General features: G+C 44.5%; 1 protein-coding gene across 2 annotated transcripts in view; it reads left to right on the top strand.

Moving 5' to 3' along the window:
* The window catches only part of COL13A1 (collagen type XIII alpha 1 chain), a 253,449-nt gene that overhangs the window by 103,667 nt on the left and 126,106 nt on the right, over positions 1-23,676 (top strand). Inside the window, exons 4-8 of one of the 2 annotated variants that reach the window (XM_084845463.1) lie at positions 8,459-8,485; positions 13,727-13,777; positions 20,487-20,522; positions 22,159-22,185; positions 22,741-22,767. In XM_084845463.1, the coding sequence (XP_084701589.1) occupies positions 13,748-13,777; positions 20,487-20,522; positions 22,159-22,185; positions 22,741-22,767 (120 nt within the window). In that variant the 5' untranslated portion in view covers positions 8,459-8,485; positions 13,727-13,747. Of the gene's footprint in view, positions 1-8,458; positions 8,486-13,726; positions 13,778-20,486; positions 20,523-22,158; positions 22,186-22,740; positions 22,768-23,676 lie in introns of those variants that run through there. The other variant, XM_084845462.1, reaches the window with a different exon arrangement.

The raw sequence follows: 23,676 nt of genomic DNA on the forward strand, positions 1-23,676 counted from the left end.
CACTCCTGCTTCCAAGCCCTCTGCTTCCAAGGGCCCCTTTGCGGGGTGATGCATTCATTATCTTGATCAAAATAATTACTCCAGTCCCATTTCTAGGATCTAGTTTGGTTGTGAAAAAAGGAAAGCAGCTATTTTTAAAGGAGGGGATTAAATAAAATACTGATTTAAATGCTAAGATCTACCCAACAAGAGAAAGAAGAAATCTATGCTGCAATCTTATAAATGTTTATTCAGAAACAAGCCCCACTGTGTTCAGTGGAACTTACTCCCAGGTAGGTGTATATAGGATTGCAATCAAATATTTCTCTTGCAGAAAAATGCAGGGATCCTTAATTAATTCAGGAACAGAACTAATCTGAAATGTTTTATATGGAGACTCAACAAGCATAAATAGATGATGGGCTGTCAGAAGTAGATTGTGATCTGGTTGGAGGATTGCCTATAGTATCAGCTTTTCAATTGGAACAAGAATGATCAGGTGCTTATGGCAGGGAAGTATTTTTTCTAAAATGTATTCTAAAATGTCAGCTTTTCCAAGAGGTGAGAAAGGGTACATAAGGAATGCATAGATCACATAGTTATTTTAGAAGCCATTTTGCCTAGGAATGAGCATTATTTGAATGGGACCAAAGAGAAGTATCAATGCCATAAAGGTGAAACATATTGCGCATTTAAGCTAACAATTGACACATCACCTCCCAAAGAAGCCTCTGCAACCTGCTCTTTATTCCTTTCTTCCACATTGCAAACATGGTTCTCTCAGAGATCATAATGTGGCTGGCACTTCATTGGGTTTCTTTTCTATTTCCAAAGGAAACTAAGGACTGGGGGTCTGATGCCTTCCTGTACTTAAGAAACGGCACTGCAAGAAAGGATTTGCACACTTGCTTACGAAAGTCCACACTTGTTCCCCAAGATGTGTTGTCTCGTATAGTGAATGCAGGGGCATGTACAATGGGGGCCTCCATTTCCAGTCGCATGAATAGAGAAATAACACTAAGGGAAAACTGCTCCACAACTGCTTTTGTGTAGCATGAGATCTATCTTCATGCTCTTGGACATGAACCTTCTATCCATGCTGCTGGATGCACTGTAGATGACAGCAGGTCTAAGAAAAAAACATTTTGTTCAACAAAGCCCAAGGTTTAATCTCAAATGTTGACGTCATGGTCTCCCCGCAAGTCAAGAAGGAAACTGATCAGACCTTCCCAAATATGCAACAGAGACATCAGTGCACAACAGTCAGAATAGCTCTATGCAAGCAGTGAAAAAGAAAAGGGATCGTGTACTACTGTCATGCTTTACAGTGCTATGATAAAAGGAATTAGGCACTGGGAAAATAAGAGGCGGCTGCCCCTTTGGTCCACAGAACTGAAAATAAGTACAACAGTTGACACTTTAATTCCTGGCTCAATCAAGATGTGTTCAGGCTCCCCCTGGCCTGCCTTATAGTTTGATCTAGTCAAAAAACACCAAATATATGCTGAGTTAGAAATAAAATCAAGTTGAACATTTAACGTAAATAACCAAATGGTAAACATAATACCAGAGCATTTGAAAATGTACTCTATAAAGGCCCTGAAGACAAGAAGCTTCTCAAATCAGCCAATAGGCTAGTAAAGATTAACTGCAATAAAGTTCTTCCATCACCTGGAAAGTTGCCCCAAATGATGGCACATCTAATGTCTGCGTAGTCATAGAAGAACTGAAACATAGTTCATAGTTCATTCTTTGTGATGAAACATAGGAAGGTGCCCTTGGAAGGAGTGTGGACAAGTGAAAATTTCTAATAGGTGTTGGTTGTATATTATTATTGTTGTTGTTATTTCTATACCAACCCATAGCCGAAGCTCTCTGGGAAGATTACAGAAGTTAAAACATTAAATTCAATATAAAAAGTTTAAAAGCCATTTATAAAAAAGCACATAAAAGCACACAGACAATATACACAAACAACATATAACTAAAAACAACATTGAACTATCAGTCATAACTAAAGACACCTCCAGGACTGATTAAAACTCATCACGTGCTGCCAAATGCCTGGGGAAAGAGATAGGTCTTAATCTGGCACCTAAAAGATAATAATGTTGGCACCAGGCGGACCTCACCAGGAAGCTTGTTCCACAGATAGGGGGCAACCACTGAGAAGGCCCTCTCCCTTGTTGCTACCTTCTCAGCTTCCCTTGGAGGAGGCACTCGGAGGAGGACCTTAGATGCTGAATGTAGTGTACAGGTAGGTTCATTTCAGGAGAGGCGTGCCATCAGGTATTGTGGACCCAAGCCGTGTAGGGCTTTATAGATTAAAACCAGCACCTTGAATTGAGTTTGGAAGCATATAGGCAGCCAGTGCAAGAGGGCCAGAGTTGGTCTTATATGTTTGGACCTTCTGGTCCCTGTTATCAATCTGGCTGCTGCACTTTGCATGACCTGCAGCTTCCAAACCATCTTCAAAGGCAGCCCCACGTAGAGCACATTGCAGTCATCTAACTTGGATGTTACCAGAGCATAGACAACTGAAGCCAGGTTATCCCTGTCCAGATAGGGGCATAGTTGGATCACCAACCGAGGTTGATAGAAGGAACTCCATGCTACTGAGACCACCTGAGCCTCAAGTGACAAAGATGGTTCCAGGAGGACCCCCAAGCTACCGACCTGCTCCTTCAGGGGGAGTGCAACCCCATCCAGAACAGGTTGAACACCCTCCATCCAGTCAGCAGAACCACCCACCAATAGCATCTCAGTCTTGCCTGGTTTGAGCTTCAGTTTATTAGCCCTCATCCAGTCTGCTGTTGCAGCCAGGCGCTGATTCAGCACATCCACAGCCTCACTTGAAGAAGATGAAAAGGAGAAACAGAGCTGCATATTACCAGCATACTGATGACAACACACTCCAAAACTCTGGATGACCACACTCAATGGTTTCATGCAGATGTTGAACAGCATAGGGGACAAAACTGACCCGTGTGGAACCCCATATTGGAGAATCCACGGGGCTGAGCAGTGTTCCCCAAGCACCACCTTCTGGAGCCAACCCTACAAGTAGGAGCAAAACCACTGCAATGCAGTGCCTCCCACTCCCAGCTCAGAGAGCTGTCCCAGAAGGATACTATGGTCAATGGTATCGAAAGCCACCGAGAGATCAAGGAGATCAACAGGGTCACACTCCCCTTGTCTTTCTCCCAACATAGGTCATCATACAAGGTGACCAAGGCTGTTTCTGTGCCTAAACTTGGCCTGAACCCCAATTGAAATGGATCCAGGATAATCAGTTTCATCCGAGAGTGCCTGGAGCTGGTTGACAACCGCTTGCTCAGGGACCTTGCCCATGAATGGAACATTTGCAACCAGCCTATAATTATTAAAGTTTTCCAGGTCTAGGGAGGATTTCTTCAGGAGTGGTCTCACCACCGCCTCTTTCCAGGTGGCCTTGGACCAGTCCCTCTCACAAAGAGGCATTAATCACCTCCCTAGCCCAGCTGGCTGTTCCCTCCCTGCTAATTTTTATTAGCCAAGAGGGGCAAGGATCCAATATGGAAGTGGTTGCATGAACCTGGCCAAGTACCTTGTCCACATTCTCGAGCTGTATTAACTGAAGCTCATCCAAGAAAACTGGACAAGACTGTGCTCTGGATACTTCACCAGATTCACCTACAGTAATATCGGAGTCTAAGTCTTGGTGGATGCAAGAGATTTTATTCTGGAAGTGCCTAGCCAGTGCATCACAGCAGGCCTCAGATGGTTCCATAGCGTCTTTAGGGCCAGAATGTAAAAGGCCCTGGACGACCCTACAAAGCTCTGCTGGGAGGCATATGGACGACTGAATAGAGGCAGTCAAATATTTTTTCCCTTGCTCTCACTGCCTTTGAATATACTTGGCCATAGGCACGCACCAGGGTTCAACTGCATCCTCCAGGGGGTTTTCTCCACCTGCACTCAAGCCATCTCCTATTTTCTTTCATCACTCTCAGGTCCAGGGTATACCACAGAGCAGTATGAGCTGTACTCTGGAGAGGGTGCTCAGGAGCAATCGTGTCAACCGCCCGGGTTATTTCTGCATTCCACAGGTTGACCAGGGCTTCAGCAGGAGCGCCAGCCATATCAACCAGAAAACCCCCCAAAGCCCTCTGGAAACCATCTGGATCCATTAGCTTCTGGAGGCAGACCATCTTAATAGGTCCCCCACCCTTGCAGAGGGGAAAAGCTGCTGTAAGTCTAAACCTCAGTAGGCAGTGATCTGACCATGACAAAGGGACTGATGCAAAGTCCCCCACCTTCAGATTACCATCTCCGTGTCCAGTTGAGAAAACCAGGTGTAGAGTATGCCCCACTACAGGTGTTGGGCCAATGACATGTTTAGACAGTCCCATGGCTGCCGTGGAGACCATGAAATCCTGAGCCGCCCCAAACAAGGTGCCCTCAGCGTGAATGTTGACATCCCCCAGAACCAACAGTCTGGGGGATCTCAGCAGCACGCCCGAGACCACCTCTGTAAGTTCACCTAGGGCGTCTGTTGAGCAGCAGGGTGGGTGGTACACCAACAAAATCCCTAATCTGTCCCACTCACCCAACACAAGGTGCAAACACTCCAGACCAGTAGTCGCATGAACAGGGAGCCTGCAGAGGGAGATGGAATTCTTATAGACCACAGCAACACCCCCTCCCTGGCCCTCAAGCCTTCCCTGATGCTGGACCAAGTACCCCGGGTGGGCATAGCAGGGAGGGACTGACTCCTCTCTGCTCACCCACCCAGGTCTCAGTTATACATGCCAGATTGACTGCCTCATCCACTATTAAGTCATGGATAAAGGTAAAGGTAAAGGTGTCCCCAGCCAGTCGTGTCCGACTCTAGGGGGTGGCGCTCATCTCCATTTCTAAGCCGAAGAGCCAGCGCTGTCCGAAGATGCTTCCGTGATCATGTGGCCAGCATGACTGAACACTGAGGTGCATGGGACGCTGGATAAGGGGGCCTTATTCTGAACTGATCTGGCATTTAAAAGCAGCAGCCAGAGACCTGAAAGCAGGCTGATAGGGCAACTACAAAACCTGTGTGTCCAGGGAGGACCAGAACACGGCACAGCCATTAACTGTCTGTGCTGCGTCCCCCTTACCTGGCAAGTTCTCCTCACAATGCCATATCTCCCTCTACCCATCACTACACTGATTGCCCCTCCCCCAGGCCCCTCCATTTGGCCCAATATCATCCCTCCCAGGCACATACTTAGGCCAGGCAGAGGAACAGGGTCCAACCAAGTCCTGCAGCACACACAGCTAGGTGCGGTCTCTGACCCCTCCAGCAGCAGGAGAGCCTTTATAGCTGGAGCCAGGTTGGGGCCCTGCCCTCCCAGGCCAGGTGGAAAGAGCCAGGCAGACAACCAGGGTCCAGGTCCTGCAGGGCTCACAGCTGGATGGTATAAACTTCCATGCAGGTTTATTTCAAGGTGGATAAAGCTGCACAACTTAAGTCCCATTCATTTCAATAGATCTACTCTAAGTAGGGCTTGTGTTGGATTTCACCCATTGTTATTTATCCAGTGTGGCTTAATAGAGGTCAAAATCCATGGGAATTGGAGCTGGCAGTTTATACAGCAGCAACATAGTTGCCCTGGTATTTTTGGATGTGCAAGGTAACAAAAGAAAAATTCCTCTACTGGTGGCAATGGGATAGTAATGCCAGCATTAGACCTCTCACTTTTACAGGATGAGGCATCATACATAGATCAGTATGGCCTGCCAGCCTCCCAGTTAAAAATAATAATTTAAACAATTCTGAAGAAATAAAAGAAAAATCAGGAGGGGCAGGGAGCCTGGCAGGCACCAAGGGAGGTATCTGCAGGCACATTGGTGCCCACAGGCTCCACATTGGAGACCCCAGCCATAGATACATCTGAGCCTTCTATTAACAGAAGGAAGAGCACTGGACGGCTTTCTTTGTTTATTGTTGCTCTCCACATCTCTGGATTGTTGGGAGGGGGAGTAGTAGGGGAAATTAACCACTAAGGAGACAGGTAAGTAGAGGTAAACAGTGAAAAAATAGGTGGCCAGAGACTTCTCCACCCTTGTAGGTTTCATTACAGTCACCTCCACCTTTTTCAGCCTGTCTGTGAAGGATTCTTCTGAATTCTCAAGAGGCAAAGCTGGGGCTGATCTTGTATGCATAACATGGATCTTGGCTCTAAGGCCCAAACACAATATGCTGACAACAGCAGTTAATTATTACAGAGATCCTAAGCCAATTCCTATTTATGAGAGAGAGAGAGAGAGAGAGAGAGAGAGCGAGCATGCACATCTTCATCAAGGGGCTGTGCTTTCCTTCATAGTGTGACGTCATTGAGGGCATAGGCATATGAAATTAATACCTAGTTGAAGCACAGCTTTTTTTTTTATCCTGAGACCATCCTATTATAAGTGTAGCTATTGTAACAGTTGTGTTCCACTATCAATGCAATAATCAATCAATCTCATTATTCTAGGCCTGTACTGTACCACTTCAGACAGTCCTATTTCCTCCTTAAACATATACAGTTATGAAAGCTCCTCCTTTTTGCTGACAGGCAGAAGTAAACCTTTCATCTAAAGTTGGACTTATTGGGGGATGTGAAACTTGCCCACAACAGGAAAAAAAAAAAGCTGTTGACACCTATGTAGCACCGAATAAGAGGACATAGTAGGGGCATAAAACCTGTTTAGATAACATGAGATGTTATGCTAGTGAATTCCAATGTTTTGTTCCTAACAAAGATGTACAAAACCTTCCTGAGAAATTATAATAGTCTCACTGAGACTCCTTTGGCTTCCATCAAAATGCCACAGATGTATCTGAGGAGGAATCTCCAAATTCACTTCAACTTTTGCTCATGGTGAAATCTGGTGACACCTTAGGCATGGGGAGAATCCCTTCCCTGAGAAATTCAGTCAGAACTTAACACTCAGCTTCTCTTGAAATTCTTACGATTGTTTCTATTTGGCAGGACCACCTACCCCCCCACCCATCACTTTTTCATTCATTCATGATATTTCTATACCATGCCAAAGCTCTCTGGGAGGTTCACTTTGAAGTAAATGTGACAGAGCTCCCTGTATTATATAGACATCAGAACCCAAAAGGTTGGTGACCAGATAGTGCCAGTGGTGGGTGCCAAGTCACCATTTTGCTTAGACAGTCTGTAACAATCAGTGTTATTCTCCACAAACCTCTCAAAACTACTATCCTTTCATATAAGCCTGCTTGAGCCAGTGACATTAAGGAAACTAAGTTGGTTAAATGCTCAGACTTAAGTGTCTTCTAAGGATCTTTATCAAGTCTATTGCTGCTTCTCTATTGCTGACTTGGAAGCTCCAAAATAGGCCAGCTTAGCTAACCCTGTGAGCTTAACACTAACTTAACACTTTTGTTTTGTCATTTTTTGAACCCAAGATTGTTCCTAGCTTCAGCTGCGCTGCAACTGCTACCTCCCTTGTCCTCACTAGAGTCCTTGGACAAATAGCTAATCATGAGGCAAAACAGTTCCTGGACTGTACTACTTCAGACTGCAAGGAAGCGACTGAGTGACTGAATGTGCTCTCTCTCTCCCTCACACACACATACGCACACAAATAAATACAGAATTCCTAAACATAAACAGTAACATGTCAGGGAGAAGAATGAGGCTAAAACCCTTCTCCTCAGCATGTGAAGTTTTCTATATGCAGGGATTGTGTATAATACATATCAAATCAAATCACACAACATTCAGTCACACAGTTGCCCACCTATAGCCTGAAGAGGTATGTTTTCAGGAACCGTTTTTTCTTTATCAGAGGTGGTCAGTGTCTGGAAGTCCAGAGGTCTGGGGGTCAATTCTTCCCCTCGCTGGAACCCGCTGCCCCCTGCCACTACAGCATTGCCCAATTTGGTGCCAATACTCAGTTGTGCGGCAGTACAAGGCCAGCTTTTCTTAAAATGGCCCATTTTTTGCTGTTGAACCACTGAATTTAGGCAGCAAACCACAACTTCTTTTCTTTTTAGGAAAGAATAGGGTCCTTTTTTGTTGCCATGCTACCAATTTTTGGTGGCAAATTCAGTAGTGGTGGTGGGTCGCAAAAAAAGTGGGGGTGCATGTGACCCTCAGGCCACATGTAACTCACCGTTGCTCTATATGATGAGCTGTTTATCTAGAGTGCCTATGAAATCCCCTTTTTCTGTGACAAAAAGCTGGAATTCTTAAAGGGAGGGGTTAAATGGGAGGGTGTCAGAAGCAAAGGTCTTCATTCACTGTGCTTGTGCGTGAGCATTAAACAAAGCATGTTTCAGTCTTTGTCACCTGGCATTTTTGTGTCTGTATGTGCATTTGTGTCGTTTGGCGGCTTTGTTTGGGGGCTTAGTGTGCCTTAACACTGACTCCTGTGTTTGTGTCTCTCTTTCTCTCCCCCTTCACCCTCTTGCATGTGGCTGCGACTGGTGTAAATGGTGGCCCAGGGACTAAAAGGGCAACTTGGAGAGAAGGTGAGTCAGCTCTTTCCCACTCATGACTTCATACTGGGATTGTCAATAGCCACTGCCCACCTTTAGAAATCTTCTCATTGTGGATTAAACTGCCATGTAGTGAGTGACACACCTCACTCACTGTGAGATTGTGCTCTGAGAAAGAGGTTTACCATTTTGGTTGATTAGAAACTAGTCCAACTTATTTGTCCCATTCCCAATTATGGAAGGAAGGAGGGGAGGGAAGGGAAGGGAAGGGAAGGGAAGGGAAGAAAGAGAGAGAGAGAGAGAGAGAGAGAGAGAGAAGGAAAGCCATTGTGTGAGTCAAAGGTTAATTTTAGAAGTACATACTTTGCACAAATCAATGTATGCATATAGATGGGTGGATTTTCCCCCCAATCTGTGGAAAGCGCCCACACATGTTGTAAGGCTGCAAAATTTTTGATTTGTTTACTATAATTCAAACTTAACGTTGCAAGAGCCTATTTATAAGGGTGGTCAGGCAAATTCAACATTTGCAGCTGGCCTTTTCTGGTATTTCTTTGGAACCATTTTCTGTTTCATTACTGACAGCTGAGCTGGGTGCATCCAGGAAAGATACACATGGAAATGTGATTAGCTGCTGCACCAGCTGTATCCTAGACAGCCCTATCCAGATGCAGTCTGTTGGGCCTGCTCCACAGTTTCCTGATTGCAAATTTCGGTTCAGCCCCATCTATTATCTAAGGGGGAAAACCTCATAAAAAATAACTGAGGAAAGCAGGTGAGAGGCGACCCTTAAACATTTACTTTAATCTGGGATGGTGTTTTCTATTGCTGCTATCAAGAAAAACATGACATCAGTTTCTTCCTTATTTGGGTTGAGCTAAGTCATAGCCCCAAATGTCTTGCCATGGAAAGGCTCAAGTCCTTTATTCCATTTTGCCCCCAACAAAACTAAAAGGGGAGGGTTCAAATGCCAGAAGAACATTGTTTTCAGATGCTGAGGCACCTCAGCAGAGGAAAGTGGGAGAATATTTGCTGCAGATTCCCTCTCTCCGCCCCTCAGGAAATATCACAGAACAGTTGATTATTTAGAAACCCTGTCAACTTGTTGTGAAGAGGAAGACAAGCCAAATAACATGAGATATTGTGGAGGAGCAGAAGAGCAAAGCAGCTGATGGACATGGGTTTTTGTTTCCTTCAGGGCATACAAGACAATCAGTATAAAACCCAGTATCAGTTTGGGCCTTGTTTTGAACTTAGAGAAACCACCCCTTTTTGCCTCTGTGCCATCGAATTTCAGCAGTAAATTGTCCCTTTCCCCTGTTGCACTAGTTCAGAGTTGCAGAACCTTTGGCCCAGGAGGCCACATTTGGCCATCCTGGGATTGTAATCTGCCCCCCAGCCCAGGTTGCCCAGATGGCGTCACCCCCTTCTCATAGTCCCACCCCCTTCCCCCTGACTGCTAATCATTTGGTGTTTTTTTCCTATTCTAAAATGTTGAAATGCCTCTCCCAAGGCTTAGTTACTGGCAATAAAAGCTTTAAGCTAAAACAGGCTGGTATTTTTGGTGTTTTAGCCCTGCCCCTTTTGCCTTTGGCCACACCCTCTTTTTCCTTCAGCCCCACCCACTACTGGACTTCAGCTCTTGACAGCTTCTCCAAAATGGAATCCAGCCCTTGGGCTGATGGAGGTTCAACTCCTTGTGCTAGTTACATTGTGCAAATGTTGGGATACTGTTAGATACTACCCTGAGTATTTTGGCTTTGTAAGGAAATACAAAGGGGTTAAAAAAGGGTACTTGCAACTTAATGGTCCAGTGTTTCCTCACCCCATAATAGGAGTTCAGGGTTCCTTCCAGTCAGCCCTGCCCTCCTCTAGGAGACTATAAGCTACACGAGGCTCAAGTAGGCCAATTTACTCTTCTCTCCTCACATCTCAGCCTAATTTTCCATTTTACTTTTCCAACTAAACTCAGGATTCTGTAGCTTGTGGAGGCTACTGGGTATGCCTTGTCTTCACTGCACTGTTTTTTTTGCTCCCTTTGTTGTTGTTTTTAATATATATTTTATACCTCTACAAACCTCAGTGTTCACCCAAGCCTGCTGATACCTCCCCTCTTGTTTCCTCAGTGGCCCCATTTTGGGTCCAATCCTCTTGGCACTCAACTACCTTAGTTTGCTATTAGAAGAAATGATGCATCTTCCCTCACCCCTCGTGCCCAAGCTGCTGAGTGTAATATTGACCCCTTTCCATCCATCCTGCCCAACTCTTTGGCTCTTGCAGGGTACTTCTGTTCTTATGTCCTACTCCCAGATCTCGATTGATGCAACTAATGACTGGACTATCTGATTCTTCAGGTTAAAATGTGAGAACTCTAAATGCACTCGACTTTTTGTCCATCCTCCTTGTGAGCAGTTACAGAGACCCTTCCCCCTTTAGTAGGTTCTTTGCACTCCAGTAGCATCATGTTCTCCAACATTTGTTCATTCCCTGTTAGTAATGAGCAGCAGAAATACAATGATTCACATCGCCCTAAGCAGCGGGAAGTCTATGTTAGTCTTGCAAGTGTTTGTTTTCTTTGGATGAGAGAGCACTGGAGATTTATGGTGGTTTTGGTCATAGTAATCTGTTTGCTACAAATGTACAAATTGAACAGAAATGTAAGGGACGTTGAAGCAAGTGTACAGGCAATCACAGTGCCTGTACACTTGCCTAGATTCACAGTGCCATCCTCACCGTAGAATCCTTAAAAAATATCCTTGTCTTTAGAAGCTTTCTAATTCTCTCGTTTAAACAAAAACCAAACTGACCTTCCAGCCCCAGCCAGGCAGACAGGTGTGAATCTCATTCCAAGTATTTGGAAGAGCAAGTGGCCCATCAGGGTCCATTGTGAGTGAACCAACCACACAGAGAGGAGAAAGGATTTGCATGATAGGAAAACATGGCTCAACACCATAAACTGAGGTGATGCTGGGAAGGAGAAGTCCCGCTCGTCCATTTTTGCAGCAAAAATGATGCCTTCTACAAGGTGCAGACAGTCACCTAATGGCAAAGTCAGCCCTTACACTTAATGAAATCTGCCAACAAGTCATTACAGCCTCTTTTCTGTCAAGTGCCATGATTACATTTGATCATGTATCAGTCAGCCTACTTAAATGTTTGTCCAAAGTCAGATGCCTTGGAAGTTAATGATGCCTTGGAGGTTAATGATGTCATGAAAAGGACCTGCAACCTTCCATGAGTGAGCAATCTGAATAGTAGTATAAAAGCTCCATGTGAAGAAGCCCTTAGAAAGAGACTGGGCCCCTTCTCATATTGCCTCCGTAGCAAGAAAAGGGCATGCAAGAAGGAAACAGCTTCCTAGAAACCTGGGCAAAGCTGGTGCAGGGAGAAGCCGCAGCATGGGCTCCTCGGTTTCTGATACAGGAAGGAGCTGTGCTGCTGCAGTTCCCTTACTGCAGAAATCCTGTTCTTTATTTATTGATACAACATTTCTATACCATCCAATACCCGAAGCTATCTAGACTGTTCACAGAAAAAGACCTAAAACCATAAAATACAACAGCATAATAGAATGCCATATAAAAACATGAAAAATTTTAAAACAGAATAGAACTAGAGTAAAAACCAAAGTAAAAGACAGCAGCCTTGCAAGGATCTTAAATCACGCTGACACATTTTTCAAAGAAACAAACGCAAAAGACTTTAAAAGCCTCGGAAAATAAGAAGGGCTTCACCTGGCTCCATAAAGACCACAATGTAGGCACCAGGTGAGCATCTCTGGGGAGACCATTCCACAACTGGGTGCCACCACTGAAACAGCCTTCTCCTTAGTAACCACCTGCCTGACTTCCTTTGCAAGGGGGACCCGGAGAAGAGCCTCTGAAGATAACTTTAAGATCTAGGGAGTTAGAAAGGGCCAACTGTCTGCTGTACAAATATGAATCTGTTTCAAAGGCATTTAACTGCCAGGGCTCCCAAGGAAGGAATTCTGGGGGAACCGTAGACTTGTGAAAAAGCTAAGGATCTCTTACAAAGAAGCCTCTTCAGTCTTGGGATACTACAATTCTCAGGCTTCTTTTGAAGACCTCATAAGTGCTTCCAGACGGAGGGCTCTTAGCACTACCAATCAGAAGGCATTGTGCTGCAATTCTGGCCTCCTTTGTCTCTAACGGATTTTCCACAGTAAGGAAAAAGACAGAAGAAGTGGTAGGAAAACATGGGAGGGCTATGAGCGGAAGGCAATCATCTGGAAACACACACACCCGCTGTAAAATTCCATGAATGAGGCAGGGTGATGGTGCAATAAAAGCCTTGCCTGGAAGCATCCCATGGCTGCTAAGCCAGTTTCAAAGCACTTCAAAGTGTCTACAGCAACCCTGGCCTAATGCTTCATGCATAGCATGGATTAGTCACTGGCTAATTCACTAATCACAGTGCCTGCAAATCCTGAGCAAGCCTTGACATCACTAACAGCTAGAACCCATTTGTTAACCCAAGTTTATTCTCAAATTCATTACATGCGGAATGTAATTAACTGCATTTTATTTTACCTAGAATATCAGAGCCATCATGTCAGTTATTGCAACAAAAATAACTGTAGGATCATTCCTGCTGTCAAAATAATGACCCTGTCTAGCATCTTATCCCCAGACCAACCAAAATGTGTGCATGTGTTTATAGATAGAGACACAGGGACACACATTGGCTTGCCTGTGCAACTCCCACAGCCCCTTACAACGCATAGTAGCTTAACTCCAAATTAGACTAAATTTCCGCGGATTAGCGGAGGAGGCTTCCCAGTGGAGGAGAATGATAACTGGGCAGGAGACAAATCTGGCATTAGATAACAGTATGTGTAGATTATACTTTCCATTCTCAAGGAGCCCAAATTGGTGCTTTGATCAGATTTCAGAATAAAACCAAAATGGCTCCCTGTCTTAGTTGTAAAAGGCCAGGGGACCCTGCTGTTTCAATTGGAAGCAGCATGTTTTTAATCATTATCTCTCCGGAGTCTGTATGTGTATTGTTCATTTTAATCCCCTTTATAAACTTTCCTCTTCCCCTTCATTATGTCCTTGGCCACACTTCCCTTTCAGCCCTCTATTGTTGTTCACTTGATTCTTTTACTTTAAATATTCACTTTGGCTCTATCACTCGCATTCACATGCCTCGCTCTCTGTCGTCAGGTTCTTCAACATTCACCTCTGACCCACTTCCCAATATGACGTCAGTCTTTCATTTTCACGTACACACTCTGCCTCTTTCTCACTGCAGGGAGCCCCAGGAGAAGCTGGAATGTCCATCATTGGTCCCCGTGGCCCTCCGGTAAGTAGCCACCTTCTCTGACCCCCCACTCAACTCCAATGTTTCAACTTTAAAGGGCGTGGATGAGTTACAAAAAAAGATCAGGGCATTCCAAGATGACACTAGGATCAGTTCCCAGGAGTCTGTAACTCTGTATGATGTGGTTTTCCACCAATGGCCAGGTTTGTTTTGATGCTGAAATTACAGCGCATATTGGTTAGAAAGCACACACCACTCATGGCGCAAAATCTGCAGTTGGCTGTACCAGTGGTTTTCCCTCCTATGTTTAAAAGGAAAGAAAATATTTCCTGGTCTAAACAGAAAAGCATGGGAAATTATATGCCTTTGTTTTCAAGCAGACTAATAATAATAATAATTGTAGTGCCATCAGGTAAGGCCAGCCAGCCACAGATTTCGAGTGTAGCATACTAGAAAGAAATTCAGAGTCATCAGTGTCAAGAAAAAAAAGTGTTCTTTTCCTTCAAATTAACTTTGTAAAGAGCCAGGCTCATTGCAAAGTTGAGGGACACAGAGAATGTTTGCTTCACAGCAGGAGGTTCAGGTCAACTGCAAATGCATATACATTTATTTATTATTATTTATTTAAGACTTGTTTAACCCTAGCCTAGAAAGCTCCTGGAATGGCTTACATACAATCAATAAAAACAAGACACCCCCTGCTCACAGGTTATTCTAAAAAGACACAACACAAGAGGAAAAAGGGATGAGGAGGGAACGGGGGGAAGCAAGTGGTCTTTCAGCAGGGCTTTGCATTTTATATCCCTCTGCTGCAGCCTGCTGAAATGAGGGCGGAGTCTGAGGGAGCTGGTCTTTCAGCAGGACTAGTAGAATGGTCCTGCTCCCCATCTCATATCTTATTAACACACCTCCAGAAGCTCATCACTAATGTGCAGCCTCTTCAGTCAACCCATATCATGCTTCAGCTTTGAACTTGAGATGATGAATTACAACTTTGATAAGTGACTGCGCACCTGAATCTGAGCAGCTGGAACTGTAGGGCAGGATCAGCGCTTGATCATCCTGGCCCTTAGTGGACCTTGTTTTGAAGGTACATTTTTTTCCTGCCATTCTTCACATTTCGAGATAAGAGAGGCACGAAAGAAAAGTGCACCCACAGAAGAATCAGGAGTTGAATGTTTTTTGGGAAGGCAAAAGCCATATAAAATATGCAGTTACACAGCAGAACGTTGTCTTTGTGTGTGATGAATCCAGTAAGTTCAGACCCTGTCTGGGAAATAACATCATATGATCCACAGCACCCACTTGCTGGCAACTTGGCAATCTGCCTGACTCTTGTGACCTGCCTTTCTTGACCCATTCTTTGAGAGCCAGATTTATAAAATGAACAGACACATTGATTTTACCCTGTGATTGCTCACTAGGGAATGTTTTCCTAAACTTTATCAGAGTGGAACTAAGTCGGGAGCAAATCATTTCAGGGCTGTGGCTTTAATTAGGCTTGCAATGAATTGTTGCCTGCCATAATTATCAGTGGGGGGGGGATGCTTTTTCTCCATCTCCAAATCAATTGTAAAGATGATTTAGTTTAATGGTGATCTGGTGATAAGCGTTAAGGAGCATCTTGATAGCAAAAGAAACCCAGGGGAATGCTGGAAGCATAGGACGCTTTGGACAGATGTGAGATGACAAATAGTTTCCAGACTGTCTTTTGGAGGCAAAATGATGGGAGCATTTGCACATCCAGAGCTTTTCAGCTGCTTAGCATTACTCTGGGTTTGCTGGCTTGAGCAAAGCATCGTGCTGAGCATGGCAGAAACAGACACACTCCGCAGTTTGGCAGTTCCCAGAGTTCTATTCTTGAGAACTTGATGCAAACAACATTTGAGGAAGAGAAAGCTCAGTGCTTCTTGGAATCTCTAGTGGTTGAACTTTTGCTCTGGCCTTTTATTGTCTCCAGCCGAAAGAGCCAAAAGGAGCTGCTTAGCCATTTACATGGAAGGTATCGGAGGCCAAGTTGCACCCTTTCCGGATTACCTCTCCTATTCTTTTCTCAGCCTTGACTTGTCCATAGTAATGGTCAAAAAAGAATCAACAACTAGAGATTTATTAGTGAGATCCTCTCCTTTCTTGCCCTTTTGGAAAGCTATGAAATGGACAGGCCATTGAATTTATAGCAGATCATCTCTCCTTGGTCGTGAGCCAACAGCTCCAGGTGGTTTTATATATGCTGCCAAAAAAAATATGACCGAACGCAACATTGCAAAGCTTATTTTTTAAAATAAGAAAAACCACTGCAGGCACATCAGCATTCAGCATTTAAAAGGGCTGTTTGGGCCAATTTGAGACATTTTATAGCCACTGTCTTTCTCCAAGGATTTTTAGGGAGATTTTGGTCTTCATTCTCTGGCTTGTAAAAGCCCTCTTGCAATATGAAGTGGGAAAGTACATTCCTTAAAGCAATGATTCTGTGCATAGCCTAATTCTAGGGTCTCTTGGAAGCTTATTAGAGGTTCCCCAATTAAACTTTCAATCATGGTAGACAAGCTTGTCCAAAAGAAAGTTGCCAATAATTACCAGTCTTCCCCAGCAATGTGCAGCCACAGGAGAGCAGTGGATGTATTCTAAGTTCCACTCTCTACTAAAATGGGGGCAACAATGAGGGGTGGGGAGCAGTGATGAAGTGTTGAAAGGCAGGGCTGTGTGTTCCACATAGCCTGCCCTCCACCCCCTAACCTAGCCCATTGCCCTCAGGTAAAGTGGAGGATACTCTCCCATCACTGGTGTTGAAGTAAAATTCAACTGCCAGTCTGGTCCACTTTTTCTACATGGAATGGTGGTTGGGGAGGGTGCTATCTTGTCCTTCACCTCAGGACAAGAGGTGTCAACAGGACAACAAAATACCTTAGGCCAGGCCTGGCCATTTTATACCATCCTTGTTTAGGTCTGTTCTGGCCGCCGTTTCTGCTTCAACTTTTTCTGTATGGGTCAGATGAATGAAGAGATATGAAAGCCAAACAACTGGGTCTGAGTGATCAAGGCCACCATCTCTGTCTGTATACACTGCACAGTTGATTGACCAGCATGAACTGCCTTGTTTTATGGCACTGTCATGCGGTCATGTAAAGAATTCCTATAAAGTGATCCCAGGCGCTGCAAACTGTACTAAAAGGACTGGTGAGTGAGTTTGAAGTTGTAACACACACATGTAATTGATTCAGAAACTTCAGACAAACTGTCTGGGATTCCAAATGAACCCTTCTGCAATGCTGTTCAGGATCTCCATTTCCATTTCCCATCATTCAGGCGAAACAAGACTGGGCGACTGTAGTAGAAAGAACAGTTGAAGGGAAATTGGACATTACATACCCTCCTCCACAGAAAGGCTTTCTTTTTTGGTTTCCTCAACACCAGTTATGTGGGAGCATTAGATTTTGGATGGCCATTTACGCATCACCAAAAAAGAGGGCAGAGATCTGGATAAAATGTGCATGTGTTAATTTATATGTATAGATGCACATTTAGATATAGTTACTATAATGTAAACAGAAATACAAAATGTCTCACCATAGTGGGGAAGACCGACCAGGTGAGCTGTGTGCCTGCTCATTCTGCCATGCAGGTGCTGTTGATGGGCCACTTCAAGGCCCATGCTGCTCTCCCTTTGACTCTAAACCAGACTTGGACAGGTTTTCAAACAGAAAATACATTCAAATGAAAGATGGTTCCCTAACAACCCTTCAAACAGAGTACTGTCTGTTGTAAAGCAGGACACATGGCCATTCTATCTAGAATTGTACCCTAAGAATTTAAATGTATCTGTTTGGGAGTAGAACACCAGCTTCCTTGCTAAGTCCTTGTACCAGGTTTCACAGCACTGCTCCCTCTAGAAGTGAGCTCAGCTAGTGAATGCTGTCAGGCTTAGAGCCAAAAATAGGGCCTCTGAGAAGCAAACCCCTGCTTTTTCTGTTGGTGGCCCTGTTTCTTTGTCTAACTGATGGGCGCAGGACCACTATGTTTGGTATTAGAAGGAATGATGATTTTCTGTTATTACTGTTACAGCAGTCTCTTTGCTCCTGAAATGCTCCCTCTCCACCCCCACATAATACAATACTATTGATTTTTATTTTATTTCAAAAGATTTGTATACCGCTTTTCATTTTTTAAAACATCCCAAAGCTGTTTACAATATGAAATCATGGCAAAATATGATAAAAGCAAACAATAAAACAATGATAAAAACAATAATCTCCATTAAGATAACCAGGAATAGCTGACAATGTTAGCGGTCAGGGAAATGCCTGAACAAACAAGTGTGTCTTCAGTTGTTAATGGAAACACTCCATGCTAGGAGCCCACGTGATCTCACTGGGGAGATCATTCCACATGGTGGACACCACAGTTTAGAAGGCCCTCCTCTTCACCATGGCCAAATGAGCTCCAGTAGGCCATGTTATGGTCAGCAAGCCCGCCCCCTCAAAATGTAAAGACCAAGGCAGCTTCTATGGAAGAAGGTGTACAAGGCATACTAAGGCCTGACTCACAAAAACAAGCAACCCTATCCATTTAAAATCTAAACTGTGTGGAGACAAGGGTTGCCAAATGCCAGTTATTTTACTTGTCTTACTATTCCGAAAATCCCTAACATTTCTGCTAGGGTCGTAAGGATTTCTGAAAATCCTTACAATCTGAAAATCCCTAGCATTTATCAGTGGCCATCCTATTGTTATTGACGACACCCATCACCTGGAAGCTGCACCCATGACCGGCCAGATTCTTCCAAACTCTGCCCATTACATTTTGGCCCCTAGCCACCCTGGCCCCACCCAGGGGATCCAGTCTTTTTGAAATTAAAAGCAGGCAATCTTAGTGGAGGCTGCTCCAGATGGTAAGCTGTTTGTGTGTGTAGCCACTCCATGTTTACCTCGGGCATGGGGAACTTCTGGCCCACAGCCCAGATATGGCCTATTGGCTGTCCACCATCCTGTCCAGCAGCTTCTCCCCAAGGCCCTCCCCGCCCCCTTCACAGGGAGAGAAAAGTGATCTCTGATCAGCAGCTAGCTTTTTCCTGCTCAGTGCTGAGAAAGGATCTAGATCAAGGATGAAAAGTGTGTGGGGGAGAGTGTCCCGACCCCTGAGTGCAGCTGAGTCCCATTGCAGGGAGGAGGCAGGGCAGCCAAAGCCAGCTGACACCCCTTCACTCCTCCACTGAAGAAGCAAAAGGGACTCAGCTGTTTCTCCTTCGACTACCCCACCCCTTTCCCGCAGTGGTACATCCTGATGATGTCAAGTGGGCGTGTCATGCCATGTCCACCTGACCTCATAAGCCTGTGGAGGGCTAGGTGGGTGAGTCATCTGCCCCCCCCCCGCCCCAAATCTGGTTCTGCACCCTGATCTAGATTCTAGATTGGCCAATTTCACCACACAGGCTACTGTATTTGGTTGTTTGCAATGGTGTGGTAGCAACTGCATACTGTCACTGCCTCTGGAGGCCCAAGTAGCCATGGAGATTCAGAATGCCTTTTACCAGCTTCAGCTGGTTCTCCAGCTACAGCTTCTCCTGGGCAGGAATAGCTTGGCCACAGTGGTCCAGGTGCTAGTAAGCTCCAGACTGGATTACAGCAATGTGCTGTATGTGGGGCTTCCCTTCATGCTGCTGCAGAAGCTGGAGCTAGTGCAGAATGCAGCAGCTCAGCTGTTGTCGGGAGCTGCCCCTTTTCAGCATGTAACTCCTTTGCTGAGGGAACTGCACTGGCTGCCTATCTGCTACCAGGCCAGGTTTAAGGTTTGGGTACTGTACAAAGTCCTAAACAACTTGGGATCAGGATACCTGAGAAAGCGCCTTGTCCCTTACCGACCTGTCTGATCACTGAGGTCTTCAGAGGGCTTGCTCCTGGTGGTTCCACATGGACCTATGACCCAACTGGAGTCCACCAGGAGAAGAGCCTTCAGTGTGGTGGCTTCCTTTCTTTGGAACCCCTTGCCCTGGAGGTCAGGCAGGTGCCAACAATGTGCTGCTTCTGGCGCCTCCTGAAAACAGCTCTTTTCCAGGAAGAATTCCTTAACTGACCAGGCATGGCTTTTATTGGTATTCTGTTTTTAAAAGGACAGTTTTAATATGGTAGTGGGGCCGCGGTGGCTTAGTGGTTAAGACGCTGAACTGCAGACTGGAAGGTCGGCAGGTCAGCAGTTCGAGACCCAAGTGCTGCGTGACGGAGTGAGCTCCCGTCTTCAGTCCCAGCTTCTGCCAACCTAGCAGTTCGAAAGCAAGAAATTGCAAGTAGATAAATAGGTACCGCTTCGGCGGGAAAGGTAACAGCATTCCGTGCACCTCAGTGTTCAGTCATGCCGGCCACATGACCACGGAAGTGTCTTCGGACAGCACTGGCTCTTCGGCTTAGAAACAGGGATGAGCACCGCACCCTAGAGTCGGACACGACTGGTTGGGGACACCTTTACCTTTACCTTTTTTAATTCTTTTTATGATTTTACCTTTTAGATTCACTGCTGTGGAATTTATTTTAGATGTGGAGCAGTATACAATGTTGTAAATAGAATAAAATAAATAAATGTTTAGCCAGAAAAAAGTCCTACAACTCCCAGCATGCCCCAGCCAGCCATGCTGGCTGGGAAATGCTGGAAGTTGTAGGACTTTTTTCTGGCTAAACATGTATAGGATTATGCCTTTGGTCACACACGCTGCTGCCTCATCTGTTTCTTCTAATCTCTTTTTCCGCTTCATTCTATTCAGGGACAGCCTGGAACAAGAGGTTTTCCTGGCTTTCCGGTAAGTGGCACTTGCATACTGGTATGTACAGATGACATATTTCTAACTACAGCATCACTAAAGCTAAACGTCTCTGAATGCTTCTGTTCTAAAAATGGCTGGCTTGGTATTATGTCCCTTAAAAGAGGTTGCTATTTCTTATTATTAAGATCTTATTTTTTAAAAATACTCTTGGTAAAAATAAAAACTATAGCAATCTCATTCTTGGAATTTACCTCCACAAATAATTCAACAAAATAAATGCTACAGCTTCAAGCCACAAAAATGCACAGTCATTTGAGTTAACTTTCAGATCTGTCCATGATAATTATATATACAAGATAAAGGATAAGTCTTTTTACTCTGTTTATGTCAGATTCAAAGTAAAACTTTGTTTTTACAAGGTATTAACATAAGCACATAGCCCCATATTTTAATGATTTGCTGATGTATCCACCCTTTTCTTCTGATTAGTGGATAAAAGCCAATCAAACTATCGAATAGTTTGGACTCTGTGCCAAAAGGCTGGGGGGTTTTTCTCCTTGGATGCTTCTAGACTAGGCTTATATCGCATCATTACCCTGTCTTAGTCACAGAATTTGGGGGGGGGGAGCTCCAGATGATCATGTCTTCCACTTGTAATCCTCCCGTGTTTTCCCACTTCTTATTCTTATTCCCCAACAGCGCACACACACACACACACACACACACTGGGCTTCTCTACACGAGGCTTTAATCGTGTGCTTGTGATTGTTCACTCATAGAAATGTGCAGGTCCTTTACACAATATTGTCAACCTCCAGGGCCTCTCCCATCCTTTATGACCAATACCATGGCTTTTCCCTTCATGGGAAAAATGTGGTATTAAATCTGGGTCAGGCAATACAGCTACATATAAAGTGCACAGTTGTGCTATACCACAGTGCCATCTAGTGGCTGTTTAATGAAACATATAGAACTTGCAGAGAAAGGAAATTGAAATCATGGGGAAAAAAGCAAGGGGAAGCACATGTAAAGAAGCTGAGCTTAATCCTGCAAAGAATCTGGAAGCAGAAGCCCCAGTAAAGCTGCAGGATAAAAGCATGGTGTAGAGAAGTCCAATCTATTAATGAAGAAAAGACAGAACATCTGCATAATGTATTTTGATTGGTAATGCTAGGAGCCCCGTCTGGATACACCCCATAACTGCTGTATCCCAGATAATGCATCTCTGTATCAAAATGCTAACTGTACTTTTAAAATAATACCAATATAATTTTATTACCTGAGAGCAACAACATAACATAACTATTAAGTCCCAGATCAAATGGTCAGCTCTCACATACAGCAAAATGTCACACAGCTCACTAAGGCTTCAATCCTGTACATATTCACATAGGAGTAAGGTCCATTAATCACAGTAGAACTTACCTCTGAGTAAACATGCACAGGTTTGCACTGTAAGATCCTATCTCTCTAAAGGCTACAGTAACAAATATCCAAAAGGTTGTAAATATTCTCTCCCCCCGCCCCAAATGTGTGTGTGTGTGTGTGTGTGTGTGTGTGCATGTATGTGTGCATTCAGGGTTGTGAGCTGCATGTAGGATCCACAACCACACTCCAAATATTTGCCTTTTTATAAATCAATTCCTCACCTCTTTTTCTCCTTTCTTTTCAGGGCCCGATTGGTTTAGATGGCAAACCGGTAAGTGGGGGAAACACATTGTCGACTTCTTGCTTTTAGTCTTGGCCTTTCAACCCAATGTTTTTCTGCCCATACCATACAATTATTTATTTCCAAATGATTGTTTAAGTAACACTGCACAGCTCCATATATGAAGTGGCAATGATGTGCAGAATAACACAAAGTCTGTCTCAGATTTGAAATCAGACTTAACAGAAATATTTTTATTAGTTATTTGTATTAGATTTTCTCTTTTTACACAATACAAATAAAAGAGGATGAGGCAGTTGGGGGGTTGGGACTAAGTTGGAATTAGAGATATCCATCTCTGGGAAATCCATTGCATTTAAGCCTGACAGATTTCTGCAATGTTCCCGATCCCGCGAGTGGGGGTGGAATCTCCTGGATTTTTTTTTCAGACTCTGGGAAATGGTGCTTTGAGAAAGCAAAATAATAGCATAATGACTAAAATGTTGTAAATGTTGTTGTATATAAAGATAGTCACAGAAATTTGGGGGCCCAAAATGGGTCCTAGTAGTTAAGAATATCTGCACCTGAAACACTCTTTTATTTCAGGGGCAACCTGGACAGAAGGGAGAAGCGGTAAGACTTTGGATCTATGTGATATGCTGGTTTGTGTTTGGAGGCTTTCAGGCTCATGACAGGAGGATTTGTGGGTCCCACTTTTCAAGAGGATATAAGTATATGCCTGGAATATATCCCCTGCCCCCATCTCCTTTCTCTGCCTAGCACAGGGGTAGGCAACCTGGTGCACTACAGATTTTTTTGAAACTCCCAGAATCCCTGGAAATTGGCCATGCTGGCTGGGGCTTATGGGAGCTGTAGTCCAAAACATCTAGAGGGTTGCCTACCCCAAGCATAGCAGATTGGAAGGATAGGAGACCAGTGGCAAATTTGGAAATAAGTTTGTTGGTATTGTTGTTATTGGGTTGTTGTTACCAGCACATACTAGTATTTCCTACCTTCAGAAGTAATCTTCCACCTGCAATTCAAAGTGGTACACAGTCCATTCTACACCCTCAGGACCCTATCACCTCATCTCCAATTCATTTTGCTACATGTTTGATGTGAAGTGGTCTGAAAGTTCAACTTTGCTATCTGATTTGGGATGGCTCATTCATACATTCACATCATCGCTTCATGTTGCAGTCATCAAGTGATGAACATGCAGATGTAAACCAACTCATCGTGTTTGTGTTTGATGACTGGACCTGCATATAATCACACTGATTTCAGTGATGCTAGTCAGTCACCATGACTTTAGTTAGCCTCATGACTTATGAAGCCTGGATTTGCACTGGCTGTTTTTTTGCGGCTTTTGATACTGCTGACCACAGTATCCTCCTGGACCGCCTGGAGGGGTTGGGCATTGGAGACACCGTATTACAGTGGTTCCGGTCCTTCCTCTCTGGCAGGTACCAGAGGGTAGCACTGGGAGAGGAGGTGTCAGACCCGTGGCCGCTCACGTGTGGGGTGCTACAGGGTTCCATC

Source organism: Heloderma suspectum, chromosome 3 (genome assembly GCF_057233095.1).
Source record: "Heloderma suspectum isolate Gila_16-S chromosome 3, 16-S_ref, whole genome shotgun sequence".
NCBI classification, from domain to species: domain Eukaryota; kingdom Metazoa; phylum Chordata; class Lepidosauria; order Squamata; family Helodermatidae; genus Heloderma; species Heloderma suspectum.